The following is an 18569-nucleotide window of genomic DNA, read 5'->3' as shown; positions in this document are numbered from 1 at the left end:
ATATTTAACTAAAGTACTCTCAAATTAAACATTTAGAAGAGCAACCTGTGGCAAAAACTTACCTGTAGGCTGCATTATTGGACACACCTTTTGGTTTCATAGATTGAGACTACTATGGCAGATCAGTCATAACACTTCCATGAAACATGCTGCAAGCACTAGCACAGGGCTGTCAAACTCTCGACCCGTGGGCCAGATGCGTCATGCACTGGCCATGCCCATGCATTTTAGCGAAGGCAAAAAAAGTCCCGATAAGTCACATGACGCTGCTGTGACGCTGCAAGTTTGACACCCTGCATTAGCACAAGCCCTATAAGATTGCTGAGCACATTGTAAGCCGCCCTGAGTCTCCGGAGAAGGGCGGCATATAAATCAAATTAAAAAAAAAAAAAAAAAGATACATGGAGCCTAGTTTCTTACCTCTACTGTAATACTAAGTACAGCCAGTAAATTTTTAAAATCATAATTTTCCCAAAGGATACTGGTGAAGGCATAAAAAAGGAATAGCTTCTTCTCATGCACTTATATTTCATGAAAGCAATCTGGTTTTCATGTTAATATACAAGATACTGAAATCAACAAGGAGAAAGAATATATTTAAGAGGTAACAATGTTGTTAATCATGGATGTTCTCTTGATTTTATAGTTTTCCTGAAGTACAAATTAAAACAAATCAAATTCATGTTTCAAAATATTTTAATCCCCCATGGATATGTATGGTCCACCACCTTTTTTAAAATTATTGCTTTACAATACTCTGGTTCATACTCAGACAAGACCCAAGTTTAAACTCAACCATTCCGTAAATGACTGTATTTAAATGCATACTTTTTAAAATGTTGCGCGCACACCCACTTTCTCAAGAATTCTGCAACTCTAATGCTAAAGTTGTACCATCACATAAGTAAAGTAACAGCAACAACCCCAAACATAACATGCTGCCAGATTGAAGAAAAATGTCTCACTTGATATAATCCAGTTTTGAAGTTCAAGTAGCCTGATACATTTTTCCAAGAACAGTAACAATCAAGTCTGAACTATTAGACATTTATTTAGCATTCCAGTATTTAAACCAAATGTTTTACTAAGGTTCTTTGCCAATACTCAGATCCCTAAGGTTAGGCAGCATTTTCAAAGATATGTCCAAAATAATTATTTTGGAATATCCACATTCAAACTAACCTTTGAAATAGGACTGTGATCAATATCACTGGAAGAAAACACACTATTGTATTGTGTATTTTGGCACATTATATCTTGTTCATTTTAAGTATGACGAATTATGGTTTAAACAAATTACGTAAAAGCATGCTGGCTTGCTAACTACCAATACACAATGTTCATAACAGCAAAGTCTTTGTGCATATTTTCTCTAATCTTATCTTGGTTTTATCTATGAATGACACATGCAAATTGAATGAAACTTTTGCTGTTATTTCCATTCCTTGTGCTAAACAAAGAACTAAAGCTGCTCAGTTAGCATCAAGGTTAAAGAAATGACACTTGCATTAGGTAGGCAGGAAATACCATTTTCGACTTTTGCTTTTTAAAAGATTTTAATCAGACACATTACAATGCACAATTGTGTCTTTTGATCCAGAATTTACAGATTCTATCCACAAGATCTGGAATTTTTTTCACTTATTCCTTACACCCATTCCTTTAATCAACACAGAGAATTAAAAGATTCTTATTCTGGATAGTTCGAACCCATCCAATTCATTCCCATGTTAAATGTCAGGATTTTCTTGTGGCCTTTGACTGGTTAGAAACAATTTATCTTTAGCAGTTTAATTAATGTATAAATCAAGATTTAGCTTGCTCAGAATACAGACACAAGCTACTTATAACAGCAATTCAGAAAAATGCAGCCTGCAACGTAAGTGGGTCAGTTGTACTAATCTAGTAGAAACCTAATTTTTGTTCCCATCCTTTTATTTGTTGATAACTAGTCTGAAAAAATATTACACGTTATCTGCCAGAATTTATCTGAAAGCAGCTTTCCGGAATTCCACCTAAACAAAGTAAAATTAGTGAACATATAACCTCTCAAATTATTTTTAAAACAGTGTTCCATTCCAACTTTTCAGTACCTCTTATTGGTTTCAAAGGCAGGTTTCTTGCCTGTGGGACCCCCGTTGTCATTTTACAATGAGGACATTTTATTAGGTAAGAAAAGAAAACGAAGCAAGAGCTTTATTCCAATGTCAGGTGTACAAGTGCAAGTAAGCAATGTAACTGGTATTGTTTACCCCAGGGTAATGAAAATAGCATCAACTTAACAGACATATCAGATTAGTAAACAAACAGATCACAATTTTTTCTTCTTTATGTATCAAATGTGTATTATGTGTGCTGGCTTAACAGAATGATTTCAAAGACGTCTGTTCTAGGCACAAAGCAAACTTTGGTTAATATTACTTGTCAGTGTCAAACCAGTAACATAATTAACCTGTCACAAATTATCTGTTTGAGTGAAAAGCACCTGGGGCAGAACCTATAGACTGCACCTGAGATCAGAATCCTGCTCAAACATAGTTTGGAAATCTGTAACATAATGCAACACTGCCTGGTATTGAAATTTTAACATCCACGCTGCTATATGTAATCAGTTCCAACTAATCAAATCAATAAGCCGTTATTTCTCTCGTCATATGCCATCCTATTCCATCAAATAAGCTTTTTCCATTTTTGTTTTCAAACAGGGAAACATTTACAGTAGTCATTTTTACATATGAAAGGTTGCCAAGTGGCCCACTTCTTACAGGTACAATTGAGAAGTTACACAGTGGGCCTTCACAACAGAAAGCAGTTATTTCATGTTGCTATAGTCTGAACCACTCAGATCATGTAAAAAAACAATGTTCAGTTCAAGTATACTTCTGATATCCCACCATTTAGTATAATGATTCACTGCTACTGCAGGTGACTCCAGTGCATAAATCCAAGATACAAGTGCCTCTATGCATAAAGAGTGAAATTTCACAATGGCTGGGCAGAATAGACACTCCAACCTAAGTAGTTGAAAGTGCACACGTCTTCAGTCAAAAGCAGTGTTTTGTTTTGTTTTTTTAAAGAAAATGATCGCCTCAGGCAAGTATCATATTGAATGGAGAAATTATTTCCTTGTTTCTAATGGACTTCATTAACAACAATGAATCTACCCTAACTACCTAATTTTTGGCAGGGTGAGAAGTTCACTTGTTGAAGTTTTATAAGGCAAATAAAACATGGAAATAGAATTTCTACAAGCATTTGACCTGTGATATTGTAAAATCAAAGTACTATTTTATTAAATGAGTTATTTTACACAATATGAACATCAATATAATTACAACTGTAAAAATTTTTTTTAGGATGAACCAATTTCCAGATTTCAACTGTACAATTACACAGAGTTGTCTTTACATGAAGCCCAAGAGGAACAGCATAAAAATATGAATGTTTCTATAGCCCCTTCATTTTTTTTGCTGATCAACAGTTTGTTAGAAAAGCAGCTGCAGATTTGTTATGTAATGTCTGACAATAGAAGAGTCAATAGATTCCATGAATTCACCTGAAACACAAGAGTAAATTCATTAATTGAACTGCTGTCATTATCTTATTAATAGTATGCAATAATTTAATGCAGTCTTTTTCAAACTTGACAACTTTAAGATGTGCAGACATCAATTCTCAGAATTTTTCAGACTACTGGGAGTTGAAGTCCATAATCTTAAAGTTGCCAAATTTGAAAAACACTGATTTAATGTCATCCAATTTTAAAATTAACCATCACAAACAATTGTTAACAGAACTGGCTAAATCAAAATGAGAACATTATAAACATATCCTTTCAGCTATTTTTTGCAGTTTTGCAAATAGGCCTGGTGATAAAAATAGCCTAGCTACACAAGTTAAGTTGTAAATACAACAGATTTCCCCCTTCCTGAAAAAGCTCAAGTAGCAGTTGATTTTATATTAAAGTTATCTCTCCATTTTCATACCCTTCAGAAATACAAGAAATGAAATATAAATGGGACAAAATTATTTAGGATTTATGATCAATTAATTCAAAATTTAAATTGTACAAAATTACCAGTGAATTTTATGCCTGAACATCAGCTAATTCTGGAGGAAGTGGGGTTTTGGGATGCTTGCTCTCAAAGTGCTGCTTGAAGGTCTTGGGATCTGGCATCTGTGTCTGATTAAGGAGAGAACAAAGCAACACAAATGTTCATACGGAATCAAGGACAGTTTCTTCTTCCTGTATCCTTAAGATCTTCCTTTCCTTCCTTTAGCTTCTTTGACTCAATCCGTAGTCAATGGGCTTTGGAATATTACCCTCTCTTTCCTCATTTAATTTCCCTTTTTTCACATATTCACCCATGTTCAACTTTAATTCTCTTACAAATTTGGTCACATAATAGTGCCTTTCCATGTACCCTTCCTTTTATATTTAGTTGACATTCCTTATTAAAATCAAACAATTCAACTCTGCATATTTTTAGTGTTGGGCATCAGAGAACTATAATAAAATTTATTTAATGAAATACATATATAGTGTTCCTGATAAATTATTTAGAATTGCTTAATCTTCTTGAAATCCTAATATGACATCAAAGGGAAACATTTTACTATCTTCTGACGACAAAAATAAATATTAACTAGGAATCAATAACTCAACCTTTGACAAACTGAAGTTTCTATCATTACCCCAATCAAATCAATAATGTTTAAATTGGAAGGATAATAATTTCTATAAATATCCATGCTCTCTGGATTAGGTAGGGTTTCTAGATTAAAACACCTGGCAAGGTTATCCAACCCTTGATTAGAATCAAGGAAGCCAGCTGGGAAGGTCAAAAATGGTGATCAGATGACAACAAGGATGCTGCAACATCATGCAACATTCATAAGTACAAGGACTGGCTGTAAGTCACTTTTTTCAGTGCTATTATAACTTTGAATGGCCACTAAACTGATGGTCAAAAAGCGCGGACTACCTGTATTACATATTTTAACTAACATGTTTCTTCTAATTTCATGTTCATTGCACATAATTTTGGAAGTCCCATATTAATAATTTTATTTAATCAATGTAATCATATATTGATCAAATAATATATAGTTCTTATTTGGAAACTCCAGCTATCTTACCTTCTGAAAGAAGCTTCCCCAATATATTACTTTTAAGGGAAAACAGCTCTAAGGCAAAATTTCCTTACCCATTACGTATACAATACAAACTTTCACATAGAAGGATGTTGCCTTGCTATACTTCATACTCCTGATTTAAAATCTAGAAATATTGCCCAGTATTTTGTTTCAGAGCCTCTTACCCTACAGACGGTGCATGTATATATTAAAGCAGCTTTAGCTGCAGCCTTCTGATCATGGCCTTGTTTCTTTTTCTGTCCAGCTTGCTTTTTGGCATTTTTCTGTTGTGACTGGATTTTCTGCTGTCCACGAGCCATATCTAGAAGTGCAGAAATTATAACTGATTATTCACCTATAGTTCCTAAATTAAAGGAATGTATCAGCCTATACATGCTTAGCATTATTATTTCAGAAGCTAAAATATGAAGTAGGGTATTGCAATGATCCCGATTCAAAGGGCAACATGTGATTCATAGTAACAAGGGCACACATGTACAATAGCAGCTGTCAGAAACATTTGCAGCCAAACATGCCTTTTCCCAGGATCACATATCAGCTGCATAAGGCAGCTCATTTAAACACATCAGATAGCTGTACCAAAATGTAAGTAAAGCTTTTAGTGTCAGGTGATACTGTATATTTTTAAAATAAATTTATATGCAAAGTTTTACAAAGAACATAAAAACTAATGCCAGATCCCAACCAGCAAGCAAAATGTATTTAAATCTACTTCATGGGTCCTCAAGACAGTATAGAATTCGGTATACTTCACAATGATAGAATTTGACAAGAGATTGTTGAATTATTGGAAGGAACAGGGAGGAAGGGAGGGAAGGAGTGGAAAGAGAATAAATAAAACTTTCCAATTTCTTGCAATACAGTACAACTACAAAATTATCTCTTACTCTATGAGATATAATCTATTTTGAATGAGGAACAAGTTCATAGTCAAGGATTCTCCTTGAACTTGCACTGATAGCCTAAATTATATAAACATATAAATTACTGGATAACAGTAGCAAGTGAAGATTTTCATGAGCTTCCACTACTGTGATAGTTGTGTTTATACTTGAAGAGAGACTTGGTTTCAGTGATACCAGTGCCAGTAACATCAGGTGTAGATTATTGCAACATCCTGTATTGTTTGACTGTCCTCCAAATTGTTACAGAATTGTGACAGTTCCAAAATGAAGCATGCAATTTATACAGTGGGAGTGGCACCACCAAAAAACTCCTATGCTGAAACATTTACACTGGTTGCCAGTTGCTTTCCAAGCCAAATTCAAATAATTGTTTAGGTGTATAAAGCCTTACAAAGCTTAGGCCTTAAATAATTGCAGGATTGTCACAAAGTCTTCTTGGTAAATTCAGTTTTCAATGGAGCATGTTTTGTACGTCCTGCCATAGATATATTAACATACAACAAAACATATTACTACTATATTGCTGATATATCTGTCTTCCTCTTATTTCAATTTTGGATTTACTTGAAATTTTTTATTTATTATTTTTATAAACAACCCAAGAGAGCAAACATAACTAATATTCCTGCCTTCCCGAGTTTTAAGCACTTATTTTTAATATTAGAGTGATTTCTGAATTCTGTATATTATATATGTAGCTTTGTAAATCACATAGAGCTATTCAAATATACATTAATAAATATAATTATATTAAGCAAATGTAATGGAATTAAATAAGGTATGCCTCCTGCTGAAATTGATATTCTCATAACAAATATCCTTTCTACTACTCATCTGCTTTATATTCCAATGTCATTATATTTCCCTGCTCCTATAATTCCATTACATTTTGTGGCAAATCAACATTTTGTAATGTATTTACACCCAACTGTTATGCATGAATGGAATACTATCAATCTCTCACTGAATAAAGCAGGTTAGTCCTTTTATCACTCAGGAAAATATTTGCCAGCAATTCTGGATAAAAAGAATATCCATTTTTTTTTAAAAAAACTATGGTTCTTTAGCCATTGAACACCATTAACAACTTGGGAGAGGATTATATTTAATTTCTATAAGAAGAAAAATAACAGTGGGAAAAAGATTAGAAGTTTGGTCATATGGCTCATTTGTGGCCACAAATCAATACTAAAACTAAAGGATATTTATTATAAATCTACAATCTATTATTCCTTCATGGATTACTGCCTTGTCGTGGCAAACGGGCTTGCATAGCTCAGTGAAGCTATGAGCTATGCCGTGCAGGGTCACTCAAGATGGACAGGTCATAGCAGAGAGTTCTGACAAAACATGATCCAAAGATACTGAAACGGCAACCCATTCCAGTATCTTTACCATGAAAACCCCATGGACAATACCAAAAGGAAAAAAGATATGCCAGAAGATGAGCCCCTCAGGTTGGAAGGTGTCCAATGTGCTACTGGGGAAGAGCAGAGGGCTAGTACTAGTAGCACCAGAAAGAGTGAAGCGACTGGGCCAAAGCCGAAAGGACACTCAGCTGTGGATGTATCTGGTGGTGAAAGGAAAGTCCGATGCTGTAAAGATTTTTTCTCCATAGGAACCTGGAATGTAAGATCCATGAATCAAGGCAAGCTGGACGTGGTCAAACAAGAGATGACAAGACTGAACATTGACATCTTAGGAATCAGCGAACTAAAATGGACAGGAATGGGTGAATTTAATTCAGAAGACCATCAGGTATACTATCGTGGGCAAGAATCCCTCAGAAGAAATGGAGTAGCCTTCATAAGCAATAAAAGAGTAGGAAAAGCAATACTGGGACACAATCCCCCGAATGACAGAATGATCTCAGTTCGAATCCAAGGCAAACCATTCAATATCACAGTAACCCAAGTCTATGCCCCAACCACTGGTGCTGAAGAGGATGAAATTGACCGGTTCTATGAAGCCCTATAGCACTTTATAGAGTTAACACCATAAAATGATGTTCTTATCATCATGGAGATTGGAATGCTAAAGTAGGAAGCCAAAAGATAACTGGAATAACATGCAAGTTTGGCCTTGGAGAACAAAATGAAGCAAGGCACAGGCTGATAGAATTTTGTCAAGATAATACGATGGTCATAGCAAACACTCTTTTCCAACAACCCAAGAGACGACTCTACACATGGACATCACCAGATGGTCAACACAGAAATCAGATTGGCTATGTGCTCTGCAGCCATAGATGGAGAAGCTCTATACAGTCAGTAAAAACAAGACCAGGAGCTGACTGTGGCTCAGATCATGAGCTTCTCATTGCAAAATTTAGGCTTAAATTGAAGAAAGTAGGGAAAAGCACTAGACCACTCAGGTATGAACTAAATCATATATCTGATGAACATACAGTAGAGGTGACAAATAGATTTAAGGAATTAGATGTGATAGACAGAGTGCCTGAAGAACTATGGACGGAGGTTCACATCATTGTACAAGAGGTAGCAACTAAAACCATCCCAAAGAAAAAGAAATGCAAGAAAGCAAAATGGCTGTCTGACGAAGCTTTGCAAATAGCTGAGGAAAGAAGGGAAGCAAAAGGCAAGGGAGAAAGAGAAAGATATACCCAATTAAATGCAGAATTTAAGAGACTGTCATAAAGGTCCCCACAATATACTATCTTCAGACCATTAAATATTTTATAATTCTCTAGCCTTTTGCTTGCTATAGTGAATACTGGGTCGTATCCAACATATATGGAAGGCATCTAGGTAGGGGGAAAGCTGTTTTTTCTAGTAAAAAAAAAAGGTAACAGTTTTGCTGTCAGTTGTGCTTGATTCTAGGGCACGGTGCTCATCTCTGTTTCTTGGCCAAGAGAGCCAGCGTTGTGCAAAAACAATTTCCGTGGTCATGTGGCAAGCATGGCTATATGTAAAAGGCACATGGAACACTGTTACTTTTCCATCAAAGTGGTACCTATTAATCTACTTGCATTTGCATGTTTTCAGACCGCTAGGTGGACTAGAGCTGGGGCAAGTAATAGGAGCACGTAATGATGGATGGAGCTTGGGTCTCAAACCTGGGCTGTACTCCCATGTTAGTGAATCTATACAAAAATGCCTAATGTTCAAGAAACATATTATAAATATTAATAAATATAAACTATACCATCTTAAGTGTTTCATTTTATTAGAAACATATTTTACCAGATATGGACAAACTCTTAATTTTGAACTGGCCTCAAAGAAAATTAAACTTGCAAAATATGAAGCTGCTAACTAAATGCACATTCTCATGCACATATACAGCAAAAAGGCCAAATCCAGATCTCTACAGGACAGGTTCCCCTGTCCATCAATTCTGCATGGCAAAATACAGAATTACAATTGCTGAAACAATGGGTTAAAGATTGTGAGGAAGTAAGTGCAGATAAAAAAGTCATTAGCAAAAGAATAAAAGTTTCTTTCATATACCAATTCTGCCTTGCAAAGATTATTCTACTTATCTACACAAATACTCTAAATATGAAACATAAATCTGTCAAAGTAATTGTCATGTGGTCATTAAGTCAACCAAGTGGTACATAATAATAATAATAATAATAATAATAATAATAATAATAATAATAATAATAATAATACCTAGGACACTGGCAGCAACCCATATCAACCATTAGCACCAGTCAATGGTATTTGTGATGCATTTTTGAATGTTCAGTTGACTGACTTTCATGTTTAATGAATAAAGTAAATAGTAATAATAATAATAACCACCTTTATTGTCATTGTATATATATACAACGAAATTGACTTAGCCTCTACTGGCGCAATCCATAACAAAATACAAAACAACATGAATAATATAGAAAATGGTTCTTATACAAGTAATTAGGGAGAAACTAGTCATATGTTTCCATGTATGCATGGAGTGATTGTAGTTGTATTTAGGAGTCTGACAGCCCATGGATAAAAGCTGTTTTTAAACCTATTTGTCCGGGTAGCTATACTTCTGTGTCTTCTGCCCAATGGTAAAAGTGAGAAAAGACACTGACCAGAATGTGAATCGTTCCTAAGTATCTTCCTTATTCTGCTGAAACAATGAGACCTGGCGATGTCATCCAGTGGTGTTAGAGGGCAACCAATGGTTTCTTGTGCCAAAGTAATCACTCTGTAGTGCCTTCCTGTCCACAGCTGTTGAACCAGCATACCATACTGTTATATAGTATGTAAGGATACTTTCTATTGTAGACCGACAGAAAGTGATCATCAGCCATTGTTCCACCTGATTTTTCCACAGGACTCTAAGGAAATTAAGTCTCTGTTGAGCCTTACTAACCACCAGGGACATGTTGCTGCCAATCCATGCACACACTGGACATTTCATGGAATGTTTGAATTGAAATGTTTTACAATATTTGTAATTAATACTTATTGCTTTATTTATTCATTCAACTTATATGCCACCTGGAGGCAATTGTTAGTAACAGAATTTATATGAACAGAACCAAACAAATCAATTAATATTTCCCATAGTCCTTTGCATCTACCCAGTTATAACTACAGTAAAGCAAACAATATCCAGTATATACTTATTTACGATTTAAAACTGCCATTGCTTGCATCTAGTTAAATTGCTTTCAAGATAGGCAAGATTGAAAGTAATGTAATCGTTACACAAAAAGTCTCAACTCACATTTGGATTCTACCCCAACTTTTAAGAAAATTCAGGACAATATATACAGTTAAGTCCTCCACTTATGACTACAATTTCTGTTGTTAAATGAAACATATGTTAATTGATTACTGCCCCATTTTATGACCTCTCCTGCCCCAGTTGTTAAGTGAATCACTGCAGGTGTTAAGTTAGTGACATGGTTCAGTGAATCTCGCTTCCCTATTGATGTTGCTTGCTCAGGTTGAAAAAGGTGATCACATGACCCTGGGACATTGCAACCATCATGAATATGACTCAGTTGCCAAGAATTCTGATCATGTGACCATGGGATTGCTGCAATGGTCTGTGAAAAATAAGCCACTCTTTTCAGTGCCGATGTAACTTTGAAAGGTCACTAAATGAACTATTGTAAATTAAGGATTATCTGTACAGGATTATATCTTCTTATTCTCCTAGTTGTTCTATGAAATTCAAGTTAGCATGATTGGCTTGAGGTCACTCTGGTGGTCACACGCATGGATAAGATTTGCATTAACCACCAAGTGTGCCAACAAAACTGATCTAATAATTTTCTTTTAAACGTACTCTGGGGTTTGCTTTAGTTGCATCCTAAACCATTTTTTAAAATTGTGTAGCATGACAATGTGCAAGTTCACTCTGAAAAGGAACATGCAAAAGTGTCAATTTTACTGGAAAAGATTTTTTAAAAACCTGAAGATAGCCAAATCCTCTAGATTCCAGATATAAATCAATTCCATAAAAAGTATAAAAGTCTGTTTTATTCAGCTTAATATTTAAAATATATCTGTTGTAATCATCACTCTGAAGTTCATGTGAATACTTACTAGGTCTGTAGGTTTTTTTTTTTTTTTTTTTTAAATTTGATTTATATGCCGCCCTTCTCCGGAGACTCAGGGTGGCTTACAATGCGTTAAGCCTGGTAAGTTTGGTTAAAGTGTTTTTAAGAGGTACAAAATTTATCAGATTAGGAAATAAATACATGGGAGAAGAGATGGATAAACTTATTCAGTAATGATTTTAAGTTTTCAAAAGTACCCTCATTAATTTTTTCATTCCTTTAGAAAAGGAATGTTACCCAGTTAACTGGCTTTTTAAAAAGTAGATGAAGAGTTTTGTAAATTATTTTACTATAGATAGCAGCTTTACATTTTACAAGAAACAATAATTTTAAGTGAGCACAGCAGTCAATAATCAATAAAATGAAGACCTAAAATTCAACCATTTTCTTTGAGACAATGAATACTGGAGGTATAGAATTTAGCATTACGTAATCCATTTTAGCTTTCCTCAACAAATATTGGCTTTTCTTTGCTTGATAACAGAACAGGACAAAAATAACAATTCTACGGGGTGACTGAATCTCTTATTTCCCTCAAAGGGAAATGTGGAAGATCTATCTTTCCTTACATAATATATCCTCTAATTTTTCACAAATGTTCCCTTTGCTTCATCTACACATCACTAAATTAATTCAAAATAAAGTGTGACAACCATGTGGGTTATATTTGCTATATATAATGTCAATTACTGACAACTGTTTTAATCAAAATTACTATCTGTATAATTATTACACTGAGTCAATCAGTATTATATACCAGCTCCTATTATGATGCATGTTTTTTTCCCAAAAAATTCATGCCACTGCCTTATCAGGTCTTCAGTAAATTTATGGATACGGTACCTTGTTTGGAACAGCTGAGAATTCTAAAAAGTAGGTTGAGTATTTCTAAAAACAAACCAAGATTGTCCAGGAGATTGCCAACTAGAATTCTTTAAGTTCCAAAGGAATTTTATATTTATGGCACCTAGTTCTCCTGAAACTGCACATAACTAACGTATGCTACCAGATTATTCCTGGCTTTCAAGCAAACTCACAATATTCGACACCAGACAGCTTCTCATTTGTAAAAGCAGAGTACAATATTATATACTTTATTATATACTTTCTTCTAGTCCATATTCATGTACTTGCATTACAGTCTGAAATAACTCTGGGGGCAATACATTTGACTCTTTAACATTATCAATCAACAGCAAAACAATTTTCCAAGGAGGACAAAACTACAAGTTGAGAAAGTCTTCAAAGCTGTCCAAGGAAGTCCAAAAGAAGTAATACTAGATTAAACTACTAAATCTTACATCTTTCAGGCAACAAGACTTGTTTCCTAGGAGAAAACATTTAAAAAATGTGAAAACAAACAGTGCAAACAACTGTGAAGCAAGTGGTAACAAGGTCTTGTGCTTCTGGTCTGAAACCCACTACAGGAAGCTGCACACAAATTAACTATTTGTTCAACTTTGTGGGGACCCAGTTTGTGGGGGCAATAAGCTGACTTTGTATAAAATATACAAAAGTATGAAGGCTATTGCTTAGCGCATTGTAAGCCGCCCTGAGTCTCCGGAGAAGGGCAACATATAGATCAAATTAAAAAAAAAAAAAAAACTTAATTTGAACTTTATGAGACATCATTATATTTAATTTTCCCTGTTACCCGAAGGCAAAAGTATAAACATTCCAGATGGACTTTAAGCTGCTTGTGATGACAACAACAGACTCACGTCCGTCCATCATGTGACTTTAAGGAAAGGAAGGAAACTGCCATAGACAGACAGCAGGATCAGGAAAGTAGCAGCTATGAAAAAGTTAAGAGTAAACTACGGCTTATGCTGTGCATAGAGTATTCAAAGGCAATAACAACCCAAGTGGAAGGGAAAACAAGAGGCCAAGCCTAACTTTGTGCAATACAACAAGGCAGAAAGAAAACCTCTCTTAGGCAGAGACAGGCCTCACGAAGAGCCTGGGACCTTAGAGGAAACATTATACCACCACCAGCCTCACCTATTCAAGGTAAACAGGTATTCCCAGTCAAACTACTGCATCTCCATAGTGAACTTCTCCCAGGAATCCCGACAAATACTTTTGAAACGGAAACAGAGGGGAGGAAAAAAAAATACAAAGAAACGCCGTTTGCCGAAGCGTTGGCTTTTAAAGACTCACTTCAGGCAGCTCTTTCAGAAAGGGCAGCGGCCACCATTCCCTTACCGTCCCGTCCCAGGTAAGCGCCCTCCCCGCCTTTCCCCACCCGAGAAGAGCAGCAAATGCCACGGCAAGCCGCGTTGCCCCCCTCGGAGTCCGCGCAACAATGTGCCCAGCCGTCACATAACCCCCAAAACGCCCGCCAAAGCTCCGGAGGAACGCGGGGCCGCCTCCACGCCACCTTGGGGATAATAAGGGCGGCCTCGCCCAGGGTGGCCGGGAAGGCGCCCTAAGCAGGAGGTCGGCCTCGCCACCGAGAAGCCCTCAGGCCTGGCAGGGGAGGCAGCGGACAATCCCCCCCCCTCACTTCCCCCCCCCCCAAAAAAAACCCTTCTTCCCCCTCCCGCCTCGTTTACCCGGGTTGTGGCTTCTCCCGCCGGCGAGGCGTCCAGTCGACGGCGAGGAGTGGCTCCGGGCAGCCCCGCAGCAGCGGCCGCTGCTGCTGCCGCCGCCCGCTCGAAAGGATGGAAGAGCCCCGCGCGCCTTCCTTGCCCGTCTTCCTGTCTGTCGCCCCGGTGTCCGTCAGTCAGTCCGTCGGCGGCCCCACCTTCGCCGGCCCGCGCACGCGCGAACCCCTCCCACTTTCAGCGCGCGCCGCCCCCGAGCGCGAGGCGAGGCCGCTCCCGCCAACGCGCCCGAACTGGGCCAATGGCGGCGGCGGCGGCGGCGCGCTCTTACCTCAGGCGGGAGCGAGAGCGGCGGGCAGCGGGGAGATAGCCCCCCCCCTCCCGCGCGCGCGCGCTCTCTCTCTCTGCTCCTTGGTCTCTCTTTCCCCTCCAGTCTGGGACAACCGACTTGCTTCAAGGGGCGCGACCGGGTCTTCCGACTTGTACTGACATGTTGCCTTGGGAGCGGAGTGGAGTGATGGGCTTTCTAGTCCTCCCTACTTGGGAAGAGCCTGATGGGGCAAGACGCGGGAGACACATTTCCACCCACTCAGACAGCCTGTTTAAGCCTTCACAGCGTCTTCGATTAGAAATCAGTGTTTCTCAACCTTGGTAGCTTGAAGATGGGTGGACTTCAACTCCCAGAATCCCCCAGCCAGCGTTGCTGGCTGGGGGATTCTGGGAGTTGAAGTCCACCCATCTTCAAGCTACCAAGGTTGAGAAACACTGGATTAGATAAATATAAATGAACGTCTATGTTGGTGGTGGGTTTCGTTGTGGTTGAATTTGGATTTCTTTTATCGTTGGGGACGTTACAATTCTATAAGAGTTGCAACGCTTTTTGCCAGTTGGGCAGCCCTAGCAGAAGTCCTTTAAATTGGTATTTTTCCAACCTTGGCAATTTTAAGATGTGTGGATTTCAACTCCCGGAATTCCCCATCCAGCTTGCCCTTATCTTAATGTTACCAAGATTGAAAACACTGATATAAATACATACATACATACTGTATCTATACATGTGGTGTAGGGTTTCCTGCCTGGGCAGGGGGTTGGACTAGAAGACCTCCAAGGTCCCTTCCAACTCTGTTATTCTATTCTATTCTATTCTATTCTATTCTATTCTATTCCATTCCATTCCATTCCATTCCATTCCATTCCATTCCATTCCATTCCATTCCATGTATTTTAATAAATAAAGGAGTTGCTGCACCATTTGTATCCGAATTCACCAATGGACTTCTAGTGAAGCATGGTGATACAAATGAGACCCGTGTCCTTCATTTACTGAAAGATGTAACTTCTCTTTGGCTCTCCTAGTGTTTATTTGGTAACCCAAGCTTGATTCTGTCCTGAACAATAATCACAGTATCACATTCAAGACTGAAAATTAGGGTTGAATAATGAAACCTTTGTCCTAAAAGTACATGTTTTGAAGAATGGGCATACATTAGATGTGATAATATGTGGCTTTTAATTTGTGTAATTCTGTAGCCAAATGTATATCCTGCCATTCCAAAAGTAATGGTGGGGGGGGGGGGTTGTCAGTTGGTGTAAAAGAGGTGAAACTTTGCAGAAAATGAGTTTGCTTTTGGTAGAATAAAATATCAAGGAACTAAGCATTGAAGAATATTACATGTTCCCAGATGCTCTGTTCACTAACTGTTATATTCTACTGATTGCCTTTTTTCCAAGTTTAAAATAGACTGCATAGCTACATCCTTCATGGGAATACATCCTATTAGGTCTGATTTAAAGTCATAAAGGATTTGGGATTTATTTGTCTAAAAAGGGCCTACTTTTCTATGAACCTTCCCAGTGATTAGGTTTGTTTGCAGAGGCCCTGTTTCTGTTATGTCCAATTATAAGATGACACAGATGAACATGAAAAAGAAAATAAAGGAAGTGACTTATTTGCAGGATAATGATTTCGAAACACTTTAGTAGTCTAATAGTAGAAACTGGTCATTTCTATTCTCAGCCACTATAGCTGTTACAAAGTGTCTTAGAAGATAATGTAGGTTCCAAACCATAAATACTATCAAAAAACCTATATGAACTATATCTTTCAAAGATCCTGGACCACTGGGGAATTACCAGGGGACTGGAAAAAATCTGATGTAGTTCCCATCTTCAAAAAAGAAAAAAAATGAATCCAGGAAATTACAGACCTATTAGTCTGACATCAATACATGGGAAGCTTCTGGAAAAGATAATCAAGCAACAAATCTGAAAACACCTAGATACAAACAAAACCAAAAGCCAGTATGGGTTTGTCAAAAACAGATCCTGCCAGACAAATCATATTGCATTTTTTGACAAAGTGACAAAATTAGTGGAGAGAAATGCTGTGGATATAATTTATTGGGACTTCAGTAAGACATTTGATAAAGTAGACCACAACCTGCTACTTGAAAAGATAGAAAAGGTAGCACAAAATGTAAAAAAGATGTTGAGACTCTGGAAAGTGCAGAGAAGAGCGACAAAGATGATTAGGGGACTGGAGGCTAAAACGAAGAATGGTTGCTGGAATTGGGTATGTCTAGTTTAATGAAAATAAGGACTAGGGGTGACATGATAGCAGTGTTCTAACATTTAAGGGGTTGACACAGAAAGAGTCAACCTATTCTCCAAAGCACCGGGAAGGCAGGACAAGGAGCAATGGATGGAAACTAATCAAGGAGAGAAGTAACCTAGAACTAAAGAAATTTCTTGACAAAACAATCAGTGGAATAATTTGCATCCAGAAGTTGTGGATGCTCAACAGTGGAAGTTTTTAATTTGAAAAAAATAAAAAAAACTTTTTGCAAAAAAAACCTGGAAATTTTGAAGAAGAGATTGGACAACTATTTGTCTGAAATGGTATAGGGCAGTGATGGCTAACCTTTTCAACTCATAGTGGCTTACAAAAAATAATAAAATCACTACAATAGCAGCAGATTAGGAGAAACATACAATAATTCCAATTTGAATTCAGAAAATGGAACACAATGGACAAATACAATTCAGTGCCAAATAGGTTTTGTCTATGCTTTGCGTTTGTGTGACTGTTCAGAAGTGAGACCCATCAAAATCTTTTATTCCAAAACAAGCATTCATGGCACTATAACTTAGTTTATTCAGTACATAAGTTACAACAGTAATTAACTCATCAACAATATATATCCCCCCCTCCCCAAAGTTAATTCTTAAAGTGAGACATAATTCCTTTGGAAGGTTTTCACAGCCTATTTGTAGATATGAAAAAAGCTGTTCTCTTTAATCCCAACTATTGTTGGGACAAACCAGAGCGCTTCTGTAAATGATAGTTGGACAAGCCAGTCAGCAGTACAGTTAACCTTGATTTACTCTGAATAAAAGTACATAATATGCATTACACCCAGAACATGTGCTTGCATAGCTGTTAGGCCCATGGTAATGGGCCTAACAGCTATGCAAGCACGTGGTTTGGGTGTAATGCATATTATGTAACTTCCAGGTTTCAAACATCACTAGTATTTCAAAATTTAATCAGAAACCTACTGAGTGTAAGACTGCAGCTTTGTTTCGAATTGGGGTGGCTACATAATTGGTACATGCTGTTTTATATAGTGATCTAAAGGAATTGAGAATTCAATATTTAGAAGTGCTGGCTGGTAATTCTGAGAGTTGCAATCCAATACTTTTGAAAACTGGGGAAACCTTTTTTTTGCTAAACTGCTTAAAACACAAAATGCCTACCTTTGTTGACTGCAGTCAATGAGAACAATTTCTTGGCATGTTTTTCTCTGTTCTGTATTTCTTTTTCATAACTGTAGCCAGCTGTTAAATCCTTTGGTTACTTAGTTTGAGATGTCAAGTATATATTGATTTTTATAAATTGACATGTTATTTATACATTTCTTTTGCATGCAGTTATATGAAGAAAATAGAGACTTGCTAAAGAACTTGCAGTCTAAAATTAGTTGCTGCAGGAAACAGGAGGAGGGTTGGTGTTTCACTTGTAACAGCTGTGTATGAATATGTGCAATGGCAGCTACTTGTACTAACTAAAGGATCCTCCCATGAAACACTCATCTTCAAACGTCCTCAGGTTTCCAGAAATGATTTCTGCAGCCATTTGCACCCTTGGCACATTTGCTTTGTTTTTAATAGCCTCTTCTATTTTATCAGCACATGTAATTAAATTACTGCAATAGGGACTTATCTCCTTGTATTGAGTAAATGCCATGGAAATCCTACACATGAATCTCTGTCCCAAAGAAGGCTACATAAGAACGGTTTTTTAAAGATATGTGATTTTTCTACACAGAAAACACTTTCATATAACAAACATACTATAAGGTGAGATTCCAATTGGAGTGTAAAATGGGACATCACTGAAGTGGCCTTGTCCCATCCGAGTTGTTTGGAATA

The 18569-nt window shown here is 37.2% G+C and overlaps 1 protein-coding gene across 2 annotated transcripts; it reads right to left on the bottom strand.

The window, feature by feature from the left end:
- Nucleotides 1–3242: 3242 nt before the first annotated feature.
- ZNF706 (zinc finger protein 706) lies at nucleotides 3243–14313 on the bottom strand. 2 transcript variants are annotated; one of them, XM_070940409.1, is made up of 4 exons: nucleotides 14148–14313; nucleotides 5322–5458; nucleotides 4079–4183; nucleotides 3243–3556 (listed from the first exon to the last, which is right to left on the bottom strand). In XM_070940409.1, exons 2-3 carry the CDS (start codon nucleotides 5454–5456, stop codon nucleotides 4088–4090), a joined length of 231 nt encoding a protein of 76 aa, XP_070796510.1. In that variant the 5' UTR covers nucleotides 5457–5458; nucleotides 14148–14313; the 3' UTR covers nucleotides 3243–3556; nucleotides 4079–4087. The 2 variants fall into 2 exon arrangements, with proteins under 2 accessions (XP_070796510.1, XP_070796511.1); XM_070940410.1 differs by lacking the exon at nucleotides 14148–14313 and adding an exon at nucleotides 13594–13615.
- Nucleotides 14314–18569: the final 4256 nt, after the last annotated feature.

The sequence above is a fragment of the Pituophis catenifer genome, unplaced genomic scaffold, assembly GCF_029215685.1.
Source record: "Pituophis catenifer annectens isolate HBS135680 unplaced genomic scaffold, rPitCat1.0.hap2 SCAF_3, whole genome shotgun sequence".
In the NCBI taxonomy this organism is placed as follows: domain Eukaryota; kingdom Metazoa; phylum Chordata; class Lepidosauria; order Squamata; family Colubridae; genus Pituophis; species Pituophis catenifer.
Note: the sequence above shows the minus strand (reverse complement) of the source record. Positions and strands in the feature narration are given on the sequence as shown.

Excerpts from the sequence above, each read along its gene's own strand:
- ZNF706 (XM_070940409.1), bottom strand. The coding sequence starts at position 5,456 with ATGGCTCGTGGACAGCAGAAAATCCAGTCACAACAGAAAAATGCCAAA. Across the intron at positions 4,184-5,321 it reads ATACATGCACCGTCTGTAGG|ACACAGATGCCAGATCCCAA; the intron begins GTAAGAGGCTCT and ends CTCCTTAATCAG.